Raw genomic sequence first — 13,824 nt, 5'->3', positions numbered from 1 at the left:
TTGCGATCTTCCACTCCAATAGATTTTTCACCGAAACTCGAGAGTTTTGGGAACTTGAAAACAATCAACTATCTGATCAGCGACTACTTGAAGAACCTGCCACTGAGGGCCATTCAGACCCCAGAATTTGTCAGCCCATAGACCCAACAATTTGCTCAATACCATTTGCTGCTTATACTGACTTTCCTGAGTTCTTCCCTCCCTTTCATTTCCTGATTTACAGCTATTTCTGGGATGTTACTTGTGCCCACTGTAGTGAAGCCCAATGTAAATACCTGTTTTAGTAATCCGCCACAGCCCAACTATCCATTACCGATTTCCCGGATGTACTTTTCATTGGACCATCGCTCACGTTGTTAACTCTATTCTTTCCTAAATCTCTATAGAAATTCTTACTTTTCATACTTAAGTTAATGGCTAGCTGTCGCTGGTACTCCAGTGTTTTTCTCCCTTTTCTATAATTTTGCCATTCTTTTACGTGCTTTATAACTTTTCCAATCTTCTGATATGCTACTCATCTTTGCACAAGTTTGATTTTTTCTTCAATTTAATGGTGTCTTTACTTTCTAAGATGACATCTGAGATTAGGTCCCCATCTGAATTTTCCTTTCTAATTGGAATGTATCTGTTTTGTGTTCTGAAGTGTCTATTCAAATGTCTTTCATTGAACCTCTATTGATTTATCCTTTAAAGACATTTTACTGTTCTCTCTCGCGAGCTCCACTTTCATGCCCCCCTAGTAACCCATATTTATGTTTAAAATAATAGTCTTTTCTCCCTCAAACTAAATGCAAAATTCAATCGTATTATTATGAACGCTGCTACCAAGCAGTGCCTTCACCAAAAGTTTCAATGAATCCCATCCCGTTGTACAATACCAAGTCTAGTATAACGTACACACTGGTTGGCTGCAAAACGTGTAATTCTATGAAACTACCCAGAAAACATATCTATTATGTTCTCGTCTATGCTACGTTTACCCATCTGATTTTTGCTTTCAATATGTAGATTAAAATCATCCATGATTAGTGCCGTACCATTCCGACAAGCACCCATTATCTCTTGCTTTATAATCTGTCCTACCATATAGCTGCAGTTAGGGCCCACAAGTGACTTCTTACTTTTATCATTTCTTACCTCAACCCAAACTGCTTCCATATCATGCTTTCCTGTTCTTCGGTCATTCCTCACTAAAGTGCTAATGTCATCATTAATTATCAGAGACACACAACATAGAGAAAGAAAATATTGGAGAAGTCGGGAGACTTTTGGAGCACAATGGACATCGGGGGCAGTCCATTCTTGGTTTTGACTCAATGGTCACAGTCACTACGTTGTGAGACCTGAAATAAAAATCGAAAATGCTGGATAAACTCAGCAGGTCTGGAACTTTCTGTAGAGATAGACAGAATTAACCTTTAAGATATAAATGATCTGTTTATAGAACTGAGGAAAGGTAAAAAAAAACTACATAGTAAGAGATGGGGCAGAATAAAATAACATGGATAGGTCGGCACCAAAGAAATATGGACAGTTTTATCCTGAACATAAGAGAAAGAGGAGTGTTAATGGTTCCATGGAGGGGCGAAGAATGTTAATAGTTGCAAAACGTCAGATATTGGAATGATGGAACTGAACAAACAGTGACAGGTGGTCAAATGGGTGGATGTTGTCTCTTGTGTTGGGGCAGGCCATGAGAGCGGAAAAACAACTAACAGCAATCTACAAATGTGGGGTGGGTGGGGGGGGACGTACAAATGTGGGGGGGGGGGCGGGGGGGGCGGGGTGGTAAAATTAATAGGGATGGGGGGAGGGGTTACTATCCATAGTTCTTGAATTCAACGTTGAATCCAGTAGCCTGTAATGTTCTGAAAGGGAATATGAAGTTTTGTTATTCAAATCATTTGGGCATCAGCAAAGCCCTACAGTAGGTCTACGAAGGGCATGTGAGCATGAGGTGAATTATCTGACATGTTTCCCTGTTAATATTATACTCGGCCCTCGCTCATTTACAGAACGATCATTTGCTCCTGAGAAGCTGGATGCTAATTAATTCTATCGACTGCATTTGTACTTCACTCTGCCCTGTCTCCGATGTACGAGGACAATATTTATTTATATATTCCATTGTATTCTATAACGCCTTGGTGCTGCTCGCATTTCATGAGGTTTTGTCTCAGTTATTATTACACCAACAATTTATATTTCTATTTAATGTCGATACTGTCTTCATTTTCACTGCACTTGGTGCTATTAGTTCTAAACCACGTCTCGGCAATTACTTGCTCCAACGATATATCAATTTATACACAGCAGGACATGCGTCAATTGTTCCTTCACTAGAAATTCTAAATTCATTCTTGATCATTTGAAGGCACTTTCAACAGGTGTGGTTTATCAGAACAACCGAAGTGGTGTGGTGTTTCCACAGAGCGCAGTATTTGCATGCAATGGGTTCCACCTCATACATCCCCCCATATTCGCGAATAGTTATTTCAAATTGTTGCATTGTAAATCTGTTCAAATAAACGTGGTTGCAGGGGGTTCAGGACTGGCAGTTAAACATCCAGGGATTCACAACCTATCGAAAAGACAGAGGGGTGGGTAGAGGGGGCGGGGTTGCCTTGTTAATTAGAAATGAAATTAAATCAATAGCACTAAACGACAGAGGGTCAGACGATGTGGAGTCTGTGTGGGTAGAGTTGAGGAACCACAAAGGCAAAAAAACCATAATGGGAGTTATGTACAGGCCTCCTGACAGTGGTCAGGACCAGGGGCACAAAATGCACCACGAAATAGAAAGGGCATGTCAGAAAGGCAAGGTCACAGTGATCATGGGGGATTTCAATATGCAGGTGGACTGGGTAAATAATGTTGCCAGTGGACCCAAAGAAAGGGAATTCATTGAATGTTTACAGGATGGCTTTTTGGAACAGCTTGTGATGGAGCCCACGAGGGAACAGGCTATTCTGGACTTAGTGTTATGTAATGAGCCAGACGTGATAAAAGATCTTAAAGTAAGGGAACACTTAGGAAGCAGTGATCATAATATGGTAGAATTCAGTCTGCAATTTGAAAGAAGGAAGGCAGAATCAGATGTGAAGGTTCTACAGTTAAATAAAGGTAATTACAGGCGCATGAGGGAGGAACTGACAAAAATCGACTGGAAGCAGAGCCTAATGGGAAAGACAGTAGAACAGCAATGGCAGGAGTTTCTGGGAGTAATTGAGGACACAGTGCAGAGGTTCATCCCAAACAAAAGAAAGGTTATCAGAGGGGGGATTAGGCAGCCATGGCTGACAAAGGAAGTCAGGGAATGCATCAAGGCAAAAGAGAGAGCCTATAATGTGGCAAAGAGTAGTGGGAAGTCAGAAGATTGGGAAGGCTATAAAAACAAACAGAGGATAACAAAGAGAGAAATAAGGAAGGAGAGGATCAAATATGAAGGTAGGCTAGCCAGTAACATTAGGAATGATAGTAAAAGTTTCTTTAAATACATTAAAAACAAACGGGAGGCAAAAGTAGACATTGGGCCGCTCCAAAATGACGCTGGTAATCTAGTGATGGGAGACAAGGAAATAGCTGAGGAACTTAATAAGTACTTTGCGTCAGTCTTCACAGTAGAAGACATGAGTAATATCCCAACAATTCAGGAAAGTCAGGGGGCAGAGTTGAATATGGTTGCCATCACAAAGGAGAAAGTGCTAGAGAAACTAAAAGGTCTGAAAATTGATAAATCTCCGGGCCCAGATGGGCTACATCCTAGAGTTCTAAAGGAGATAGCTGAAGAAATAGTGGAGGCGTTAGTTATGATCTTTCAAAAGTCACTGGAGTCAGGGAAAGTCCCAGAGGATTGGAAAATCGCTGTTGTAACCCCACTGTTCAAGAAGGGAACAAGAAAAAAGATGGAAAATTATAGGCCAATTAGCCTAACCTCAGTTGTTGGCAAAATTCTAGAATCCATCGTTAAGGATGAGATTTCTAAATTCTTGGAAGTGCAGGGTCGGATTAAGACAAGTCAGCATGGATTTAGTAAGGGGAGGTCGTGCCTGACAAACCTGTTAGAGTTCTTTGAAGAGATAACAAATAGGTTAGACCAAGGAGAGCCAATGGATGTTATCTATCTTGACTTCCAAAAGGCCTTTGACAAGGTGCCTCACGGGAGACTGCTGAGTAAAATAAGGGCCCATGGTATTCGAGGCAAGGTACTAACATGGATTGACGATTGGCTGTCAGACAGAAGGCAGAGAGTTGGGATAAAAGGTTCTTTCTCAGAATGGCAACCGGTGACAAGTGGTGTCCCGCAGGGTTCAGTGTTGGGGCCACAGCTGTTCTCTTTATATATTAACGATCTAGATGACGGGACTGGGAGCATTCTGGCCAAGTTTGCCGATGATACAAAGATAGGTGGAGGGGCAGGTAGTATTGAGGAGGTGGGGAGGCTGCAGAAAGATTTAGACAGTTTAGGAGAGTGGTCCAAGAAGTGGCTGATGAAATTCAACGTGGGCAAGTGCGAGGTCGTACACTTTGGAAAAAAGAATAGAGGCATGGACTATTTTCTAAACGGTGACAAAATTCATAATGCTAAAGTGCAAAGGGACTTGGGAGTCCTAGTCCAGGATTCTCTAAAGGTAAACTTGCAGGTTGAGTCCGTAATTAAGAAAGCAAATGTAATGTTGTCATTTATCTCAAGAGGCTTGGAATACAAAAGCAGGGATGTACTTCTGAGGCTTTATAAAGCACTGGTTAGGCCCCATTTGGAGTACTGTGAGCAATTTTGGGCCCCACACCTCAGGAAGGACATACTGGCACTGGAGCGGGTCCAGCGGAGATTCACACGGATGATCCCAGGAATGGTAGGCCTGACATACGATGAACGTCTGAGGATCGTGGGATTATATTCATTGGAGTTTAGGAGGTTGAGGGGAGATCTGATAGAAACTTACAAGATAATGAACGGCTTAGATAGGATGGACGTAGGGAAGTTGTTTCCATTAACAGGGGAGACTAGGACGCGGGGGCACAGCCTTAGAATAAAAGGGAGTCACTTTAGAACAGAGATGAGGAGAAATTTCTTCAGCCAGAGAGTGGTGGGTCTGTGGAATTCATTGCCACAGAGGGCTGTGGAGGCCGAGACGTTGAGCGTCTTCAAGACAGAAATTGATAAATTCTTGATTTCTCGAGGAATTAAGGGCTATGGGGAGAGAGCGGGTAAATGGAGTTGAAATCAACCATGATTGAATGGTGGAGTGGACTCGATGGGCCGAATGGCCTTACTTCCGCTCCTATGTCTTATGGTCTTATGGTCTTACAGCAATTGAGTACTAAGCACCAGAAAGTTACCAAGTAAGCCAAACACATTAACTCATCCGCCAACTATAACCACATCATGGTGGGATGGGAAGAGATGATTTTTCATTAGAGATGGGACCTCAGTTCAGTATACAAAACATGGGTTCTGATTGATGGAGATGCTAGGACATGGTGTGAGCCGAGGAGTGACGGTAAATTTGTGGACAGCAATTCACACACATCGGCAATGGATTAATCTCCCTTACAAATGTAACAAACGAAATATATGAGATCATCCTTTAATCTGTTTGTTCTCTGACCTGTTAATAAAGTGGATGTTGTAACTTAACTGTCCCTCTGGAGGCTCTTGCGCAGATAGTGTGTGCAACTTGCAGAATTCAATTAGTTTCTGGCGATGCATGGGCCAGCGAATGGACCATTTTATGCTATTTATTATCCGATGCTCGCTGCTATTGGTGTCCCAGGTAAGAAAGGAATCCCCGTTAAATTATTCATTTGTATGGTGGTGAAAAGGCCTCATTGTATTTTCGTGTGTTCGGGTGCATTGCTTCCATTTGCATTATGGTGTGTGGCAATACGCAGTTCAGTATGTTGCACTTCACACTTTTTGAACAACTGTTTATTAGAATGCAGGAATATGAATTATAACTGTAACATTGTACACACGCTATATTATACAACAGTTCTACTGAACCAGAGAAATGTACATCAAGCAGAATTACGAAATGTTTGGTCAAAGCGGTACGTTAATTCAATAAATCTTAGATAAGGTAAGAGAGAGGAAAAATGATAATTTGAAGATGGGAATTCCAGGCAAAAGAGTGTAGGCAGCTAAAATGATAACTGAAAGCGATGGATCGTTAATGTCTGGAATTGACACGAGGGCAGATTTAGATGTACGATAGCCGCTCAGATTGCTTTAGGGTTGCAGCATATTACAAGGATAGGGAGTGGCGAGGCTGACGAGGCTAACGACTTAATAGATCATTGTGGAGGGAATACTGAAACTGAGCTGGAACTGGGCAATTGTCCAAAATAGTTCAGCAAGCTTAGTGATGATGGCTGAATGGGTGTGGCATGAGTATAAGCATTGGGAACAAATCTTTTGGGTCGGTTACCGTTCACTGAGGCTGCAGGAACCTATTCCTATGGTCGTGAGCCGAGATATAATAAAGGATTTTAATCGAAGTTACGCTAAGGCACAGGCGACACCATGGACTGTATTAGAAAGTAAATGTAAGTTGCGTTCGTGCTTATTTTTATTTATTGGTCACAAAGTAGACCTACATTAACACAACAACGAAGTTATTGTGAAAATCCCCAGTCCCCATACTCTGGCGCCTGTTTTGATACACAGAGGAAGCATTTGGCATGGCCAATGCACCCAAGCAGCACATCTTTCGGATTGAGCGAGGGAGCCAGAGCACCCAGAGCAAACCACGCAGCCACGGGGAGAACGTGCAGACTCCACACAGACAGTGACTCAAGCCTGGAATCAAACCCAGGTCCCTGACGCTGTGAGGTAGCAGTACTAACCACTGTGCCACCTGCCACTTATGGTCAACATAGGAATGTGGCATCTGCAATTTCAGCCCACTGTCAAAACAGGACATATATTGTAAAGAGTTACCAGCCTCAGATGATGGTTAGCCACAAGAACTGAATCAGTTGTCGGAGACTGGTGTTTGTGACAGGGACTGATTAGTATATTCTATGAATTGACAAATGTTTGATCCAGCAGTGGCTGTGGAACAAGTAGCAATGGCTTTGGAATAACTGAAATCTGGAGGTGGCAAATAGACGGATCAGGAGGGTTTCAGTAACTGATTGGATCAGGGAGTAGTTGTTTTTTGCTGTCCACTTGGTAACGTCTTTCTCCTTTTATTCTCTTACAGCTAACTTGGTGGCGATCATCATCCTATCCCGTGGACGGTGTGGACTCTCCCAGTGCATCACTTACTATCTAGTGGCGATAGCGGTGACTGATTTTCTTGTCATGGTTACTGCTGTTATCCTCAACCGGATAGGTGGCATTTATTTTCGGTACAGTGTCCTATCTACCACCCCCGGATGCGCTGTCAGCACTGTGCTGGTGTATGCAACCCGGGATGGTTCAGTCTGGCTGACAGTGGCTTTCACCTTAGACCGTTATGTGGCCATCTGCTGTCAGAGACTAAAGGCCAGATACTGCACTGAGAAAACAGCATTGCTGGTTATAGGACTTGTCTGTACTCTAAGCTACGTGAAGAACATTCCTTTCTACCTCACCTATCAGCCCTTGTACATACTGGACGGGGTACCCTGGTTCTGTGAGATTATGTCCAGCTATTACTCTTTGCCCACCTGGCAGGCCTATGACTGGCTGGACCATATATTAACGCCCTTTCTCCCATTCCTCCTCATTCTGATTCCCAACGCCCTAACCGTGAAGCACATTTTAGTGGCCAGCAGAGCCCGCAGGAGGCTCCGGAGAGCCGAGAATCATGGAGATGCAGAGATGGCAAACCGCAAGAGATCCATTGTGTTGCTGTTCACTATCTCGCTCAGTTTCCTCCTCCTGTGGGTCACATACGTCGGACATTTCCTCTACGTGCGGATTACGGGTGAGGCCTACTTCACCGGCCTGGATTTCAATGACCCGCACTTCATCCTTCAAGAAACTACAAACATGCTGCAGTTACTCAGTTCCTGCAACAACACCTTTATCTATGCAGTATCCCAAACCAAGTTCCGAAATGAACTGAAGAAGGTTCTGCTTTTTCCCTTCTCCATTTTCACCAGTTGTTTTAAGTTGCACGGTATTGTATGATCCAGTTAATGGCCAGTAATGGTTTGTTTACAGAAGTCAAGTTTGAACCTTTACTTCTTTATTAACAGGATACCGTCACAATATTTCCCGTTCTTACACAAAGAAAATAAACGTTGCCATGTAAAGTCAGAAACATAAAGCCATTTACAACACCAACCTCTGACAGCAGCATTCAGAATTAACATGTGGTATATGAGGAGTAACAAAATAAATGTTATCTACTAAACAATATTGCATATTAAATGGCAGATGGGAACAAGGCAGATCCCATGGGTTTTCCGTGATTTCAGATGGATGGTAACAGAGAGAACAGAACAGGGAGAGAGGGTCCCTGGGGTTATGCTCAGTGTCAGGGGGAATGGATCTGATCAGGGAGAAATGCATACTAGAAAGAGAAGGCAGTGGGAGATGTTTAATGGTTATGATAATCTCAAATTACTCTATATCAGGCTTGGTTCGACAACAAATCGATTCAACTCCAGGTGTTTAATCAACCTCTTTATTTCATTATTTAACGACGTCGGGTCAGTCTTCCTTAATGATGCAGGCTAACAAAGCCTGCAGTCCTCAGGGGATACTGAACACACCTCTTTGTTTTGGTACAATACAAATACTTTTTTTCATAGCACATGCAAGCGACCCGATAGCCTACCAGCTATAGCCCCAATATACTTGTTACCAATCAGAGGATAATATTATTTCGTGCACTCCTCGTGCGAGTCACATTCTGTGCACGTATGCTGCAACACAGAACACTTGTGTGATAACAAGTGATCGCAGCTGCATTCAGCTTATCTTCGGCAGTTGTCTGCAGAACAAGGCCATACCATCACATGACCTCGCCCAACTGCCAGGAGCCAGGCAATAGTTTATACTCACTTATACTATAATACTGTAAGCATTAGATTATTAATAGTTTCTACAATCAAGGAAGACATCACTATCCAAGTATCACTACACATATTTCCACATCCACATTCCCCACTTTTATCATTCTGTTATAACCACTGACATTGTCGTGGCTTGTTCAATTCAGGTTACAATTGTATTTTCATCAAGTCCAATATTACTTTATCTCTCTCATCCTCCGCATACAATTCTGCCTCCACTTCTCGTCGGGTTTCCTCCAGCACCTCGTCGTCCAGTATGGGTTGGTATTCCTTGTCCTTTTCCTCCTCACTCGCGGCGAACATCATCGGTTGAGTCGGTCGTGACCCTATCGATTCCAAGGTGGTCATCACCCGTGCGATGAGACACTTTACAATGCCAATTCCAATACTTATACACAGAACCAAGAGTATGGCATATAATCCCACATTCATTAACCAACCAAGCCATCCTGACAGGTTCCATTCCCCTAATCCCTTGCCCTCTCTCATCGACCCTAGTTGCTGGTCAATTTGGTTCAGGTAATTAGTGAGATTAGTAGTGACCTCATCTAGTCCCAGTATGCAGTGATCCTTCACTATGGCACACTGGCCTCCTTGTCGAGCCAGCAGGTAATCCAAGGCATATCTATTCTGCTGGGCATACAGCCTGAGTTTCTCTGGTTGGGCGGTGATGACCTGGAGGGCCCCTCTTGTAGCGTTTCCCAAGGCGGTAAGGCCGCAAGCAATGTAATTACAATTATCTGCAGCCGTTCGCCCTGGGACGGCTCCAAAGGAAAAGAAACCCGCCGCTCCATAGCCAGCAGCCTGACCAGGAGTGGGGGCAGTTATTTCCTTGTAGTCAGTGCAAACCTCCTCCGATAACTGCCGCTCTGGCCTTCTATGGCGATGACGTGGAGGCCCCCAATGGCTCGGACAAGGAACCATGCTGGGAAGTGGTCCCTGTTGCCACTGAACGGGGGTAAGGGTAGGACAAATAATTGATGGCCGTACCATTGAAAAAGAAGAAATACCCTGTTTCAGTGTACATGGTCTCTGAACACTTTTGCTATGTCCCGTTGGCTCGAACCTGGTGATAGGTATCATCGGTTCCCAAGAACAGGGATCTGGAACCTGTACAGGATGGTACCGTCAGTCTTCCTTCTGCATTAATCTGTACTATCGTAAAGTCCCTACCGTAAGCATGAAGGTGGGTGCCATTCATATAGCCACAAATTAGATTTTCCCCTTTTCGCAAAGCTATGCAGGTCGAATTCAAACACTTACAGATTACCTCATCTCTCTGGGCTTTGTACCTACATTTATGCTGATGGCAATACTTACTCAGGCAGAGGTGATCCTGGCACACATAAACTGTGGAGCATCCCCAACCCCTCCCTTCTTACAACACGGAACACCAAGCCGATGAGCTTGACACTTGACCACCACCTGGAGGGGACAAAAACATAACGACAAGCATAACAACCACAGAGTAAAGAGCATGTCACCCGGTACCGCCTCTCATACTAATCATCCGTAAAATCCTCCTCCCTGTCATCCTCAATTCTTTTAGGCTTCGGCTTGCCCGATCAATTTACAGTGGTGGAGGTGGACCCAGGCATCGCGAACCGCCACCTTAGCCGCTGTAGGGGTGGTTAACAAGACTTGGAATGGGCCCTCCCACCGCGGCTCTAAATGCTTGCGACTCCAATTGTTGATAAGGACAAATGAGCCCGGTTTTACTTTAGTGGGAGTGGTTAAGGTAGGTGGCTTACCGTGAGCAGCCCGGACTTGCGAGTGGAGATGGCGGAAAGAGTGGGTAAGGGAGAGGATATAAGAGGTCATTTCATCCGTCATATGATGGAAATGAACGGGCGTCGTTGCCCATCATCCCAAGGGTTCTGCAGGGGTCGACCATACAAGACCTCCGCGGGCGAGAGACAGGACGGTCCTGCAGGGGTGGTTCGTATTTGAAATAAAGCTACAGGGAGTAGTCTGACCCAAGACAGATCTGAAGTTTCTACAAGTTTAGCCAGCTTGGTTTTGAGCGTTTGATTGGAACGTTCGACTACACCAGCAGCTTGGGGATGGTGAGCGCAATGGAGCTGTTGGCGAATATTCAGCTGGACGCACAGCTCCTTATTGACCTATGCAATAAAATGTGGGCCATTGTCAGAACTCAGGTCGGGATGCCAAATCGAGGCACAATTTCGCGCAGTAAAATCCTGACGACAGTTGTCACTTTGTTATCCGATGTAGGATATGCTTCAGTCCACTTACTAAAGACATCCACGATTACTGAGACATATTTATACCCCTGACATCTCTGCAACTCAATGAAGTCCATCTGCAGGGTGTCAAAGGGGCCTGCCGGCAGGGGAGTCTTACCCAGGTCACAGGGCGCACTCTTGCCCAGATTATGCTGTTGGCATATCCAACAGCGGAGGCTTAGACTTTGTGCCATGGCCTGTAGGCGAGGATGCCACCAGGAAGTGAGGAGTAAATCACTAAGAGACCTTGCACCACAGTGAGTTGCAAAGTGTACACAATCAATTACCCAGAGAGCCAAAGTATCGGACACACAGGTTTGGTTAGCAGGGGTGATCCAGACTCCGGATTCTGGGTCCACCCTATAGCCCAATACATTCCATAAATCTTTATCGCGAGGCAAGGCTTGCTGTTGCAATCGAAGATCATCATCGATGGTTGGCATGGGTTTCTCAGAGGCAGGGCCATCTGCGTCCAGACTTTTCCCCTGCATCATCATTCGGGGCACAATCATCTGACAAGCTTTAAAAAACAATTTGGCCGCCTCATCTGCCCTATGGTTACCTAAAGTGACAGGGTCTTTACCAGCGGTATGGGCGGCGCACTTAATCACTGCAAGGGCTGCTCTTGAGGCGGGTGAGGCGGAAGAGGTGTAGTTGCCCCCGTCATCCAATGGTGTAGATCCTTATCTGTATCATTATCAGTGACCTTAATGCCATCCATCATTTTCCCTATCTCAGAAGCCTCACAATCCTCAAGAGAGCGTTTCTTATGTAAGCATTCCCTTTTCAACACCTCAACTAGTTTTGGAGTCCCTCCCTCCATTAATTCTATTCCCAACTTAACAGCATTGTCCTGCCAGCTGGATAAGTGACTCTGCTCCTTCAACTCCTGACAATGTTGTAACCATAATCCTATAAGCTCCTTCATCTTCCTTCCCATATTATTTTCGCCAAATTTGTTGCTGCGCAGCTTTAACAAGATGGATATTTCTGGTCCCTCCTGGGGGCCATTCGGATAGCCCTAATTTATGGGTCAATGCCCCCGACAATTGTCTCAATTTGGTGGCTTTATCCGGATATTTCTCGCAAAGCGTTTGTAAGGCTGAATTTGTCTGATTGGTTGTCTCCAAATAGTTCCCCATTTTAAAACTAGCTGTTGTATTCACTCAATATCCCGGTAAATTCAATTCGAGCTCTAACAATTCTATCACCACCGCACCAGTTTCCTGGTGACCCTCGCCGATCAACGGCGACCCTCAGTGAATTACGGTTCTGCTCAATTATTCACTGACTACTTATTTTATACCTCACCGTTTTCACAGTGACCCAAATAACAACCGACCTGGAGTTGCACAAGCTGATGAAATCACAGGCTATTCCGTCGGGGCGGCTGGCGACAACAAACGAAAGGTCAACAAACACCAGAATGACAGGACAGAGGAAAACCAAGTGGTTGTATCAACAGTACTCACACACTTGGGTGGCCAGTTCCTCAGTCCCGGACTCGATGCTGCTCACTCTAATGCCGTTTTCTGTCGTCTGCCGACCGTTGGAATCCCACTTCTGACACCAAATGATAATCTCAAATTACACTCCATCCAGCTTGGTTCGACAACAAATCGATTCAACTCCAGACGTTGAATCAACCTCTTTATTTCATTTAGTTCATTATGTTACAACGTCGGGTCAGTCTTCCTTAATGATGCAGGCTAACAAAGCCTGCAGTCCTCAGGGGAGACTGAAGGCACTTCTTTGTTTTGTTACAATACAAATACTTTTTTTCTAACGCATGCAAGCGGCCCGATAGCCTACCAGCTATAGCCCCAATATACTTGTTACCAATCAGAGGATAATAATACTTCATGCACTCCTCTGCCCTTCACTGGCCAGTCAAATTCTCTGCACGTATGCTGCAACACAGAACACTTGTGTGATAATAAGTGATCGCAGCTGCATTCAGCTTATCATAGCAGGCAGTTGTTTGCAGAACAAGGCCATACCATCACATGACCTCACCCAACTGCCAGGAGCCAGGCAATAGTTTATACTCACTTATACTATAATACTGTAAGCATTAGATTATTAATAGTTTCTACAATTAAGGAAGACATCACTATCCAAGCATCACTACACATATATCCACATCCACAAAGGTGCTCTGTTAAGTAGGGTCAGTGTGTCAGGACACAGGGATAGGGCCTGGGTAAATGTACTCTGTTGATTAGTGGGGTCAGTATGTCAGGGTACAGAGATCGGGCCTGGGTAAAGGTGCTCTGTTGATAAGTGCGGTCAGTGTGTCAGGGTACAGGAAAGGCCATGGGTAAAGGTGCTCTGTTGATTAGTGGGGTCAGCATGTCAGGGTACAGGGATAGAGCGTGGGAAAATATGCTCTGTTGAATGGTGGGGTCAGTATACCAGGGTACAGGGATCGGGCCTGAAGAAAGGTGCTCCATTGATTTGTGGGGTCAGTATGTCAGGATATAGGGATTGGGCCTGGGTAAAGATGCTCTGTTTATTAGTGGTGTCAGTATTTCAGGGTACAGAGATCGGACATCGGAATAGGTGC

At 44.5% G+C, this 13,824-nt stretch overlaps 2 protein-coding genes across 2 annotated transcripts in view; one reads left to right on the top strand and one right to left on the bottom strand.

Annotated features, from left to right (window-relative positions):
• The window catches only part of LOC144480817 (uncharacterized), a 1,107,688-nt gene that overhangs the window by 277,866 nt on the left and 815,998 nt on the right, over positions 1-13,824 (bottom strand). The window lies entirely within an intron of this gene.
• LOC144480908 (putative G-protein coupled receptor 139) lies at positions 5,708-8,122 on the top strand. Its single transcript, XM_078200536.1, has 2 exons — positions 5,708-5,777; positions 7,209-8,122. Exons 1-2 carry the CDS (start codon positions 5,708-5,710, stop codon positions 8,120-8,122), a joined length of 984 nt encoding a protein of 327 aa, XP_078056662.1.

This window comes from Mustelus asterias, chromosome 30 (genome assembly GCF_964213995.1).
Source record: "Mustelus asterias chromosome 30, sMusAst1.hap1.1, whole genome shotgun sequence".
NCBI classification, from domain to species: Eukaryota; Metazoa; Chordata; class Chondrichthyes; order Carcharhiniformes; family Triakidae; genus Mustelus; species Mustelus asterias.
Note: the sequence above shows the minus strand (reverse complement) of the source record. Positions and strands in the feature narration are given on the sequence as shown.

Bases quoted from the DNA above. Each gene is read 5' to 3' on its own strand.
- LOC144480908 (XM_078200536.1), top strand. From the start codon at position 5,708: ATGCATGGGCCAGCGAATGGACCATTTTATGCTATTTATTATCCGATG. The intron at 5,778-7,208 runs GTAAGAAAGGAA...ATTCTCTTACAG, and splicing joins CGCTGCTATTGGTGTCCCAG to CTAACTTGGTGGCGATCATC.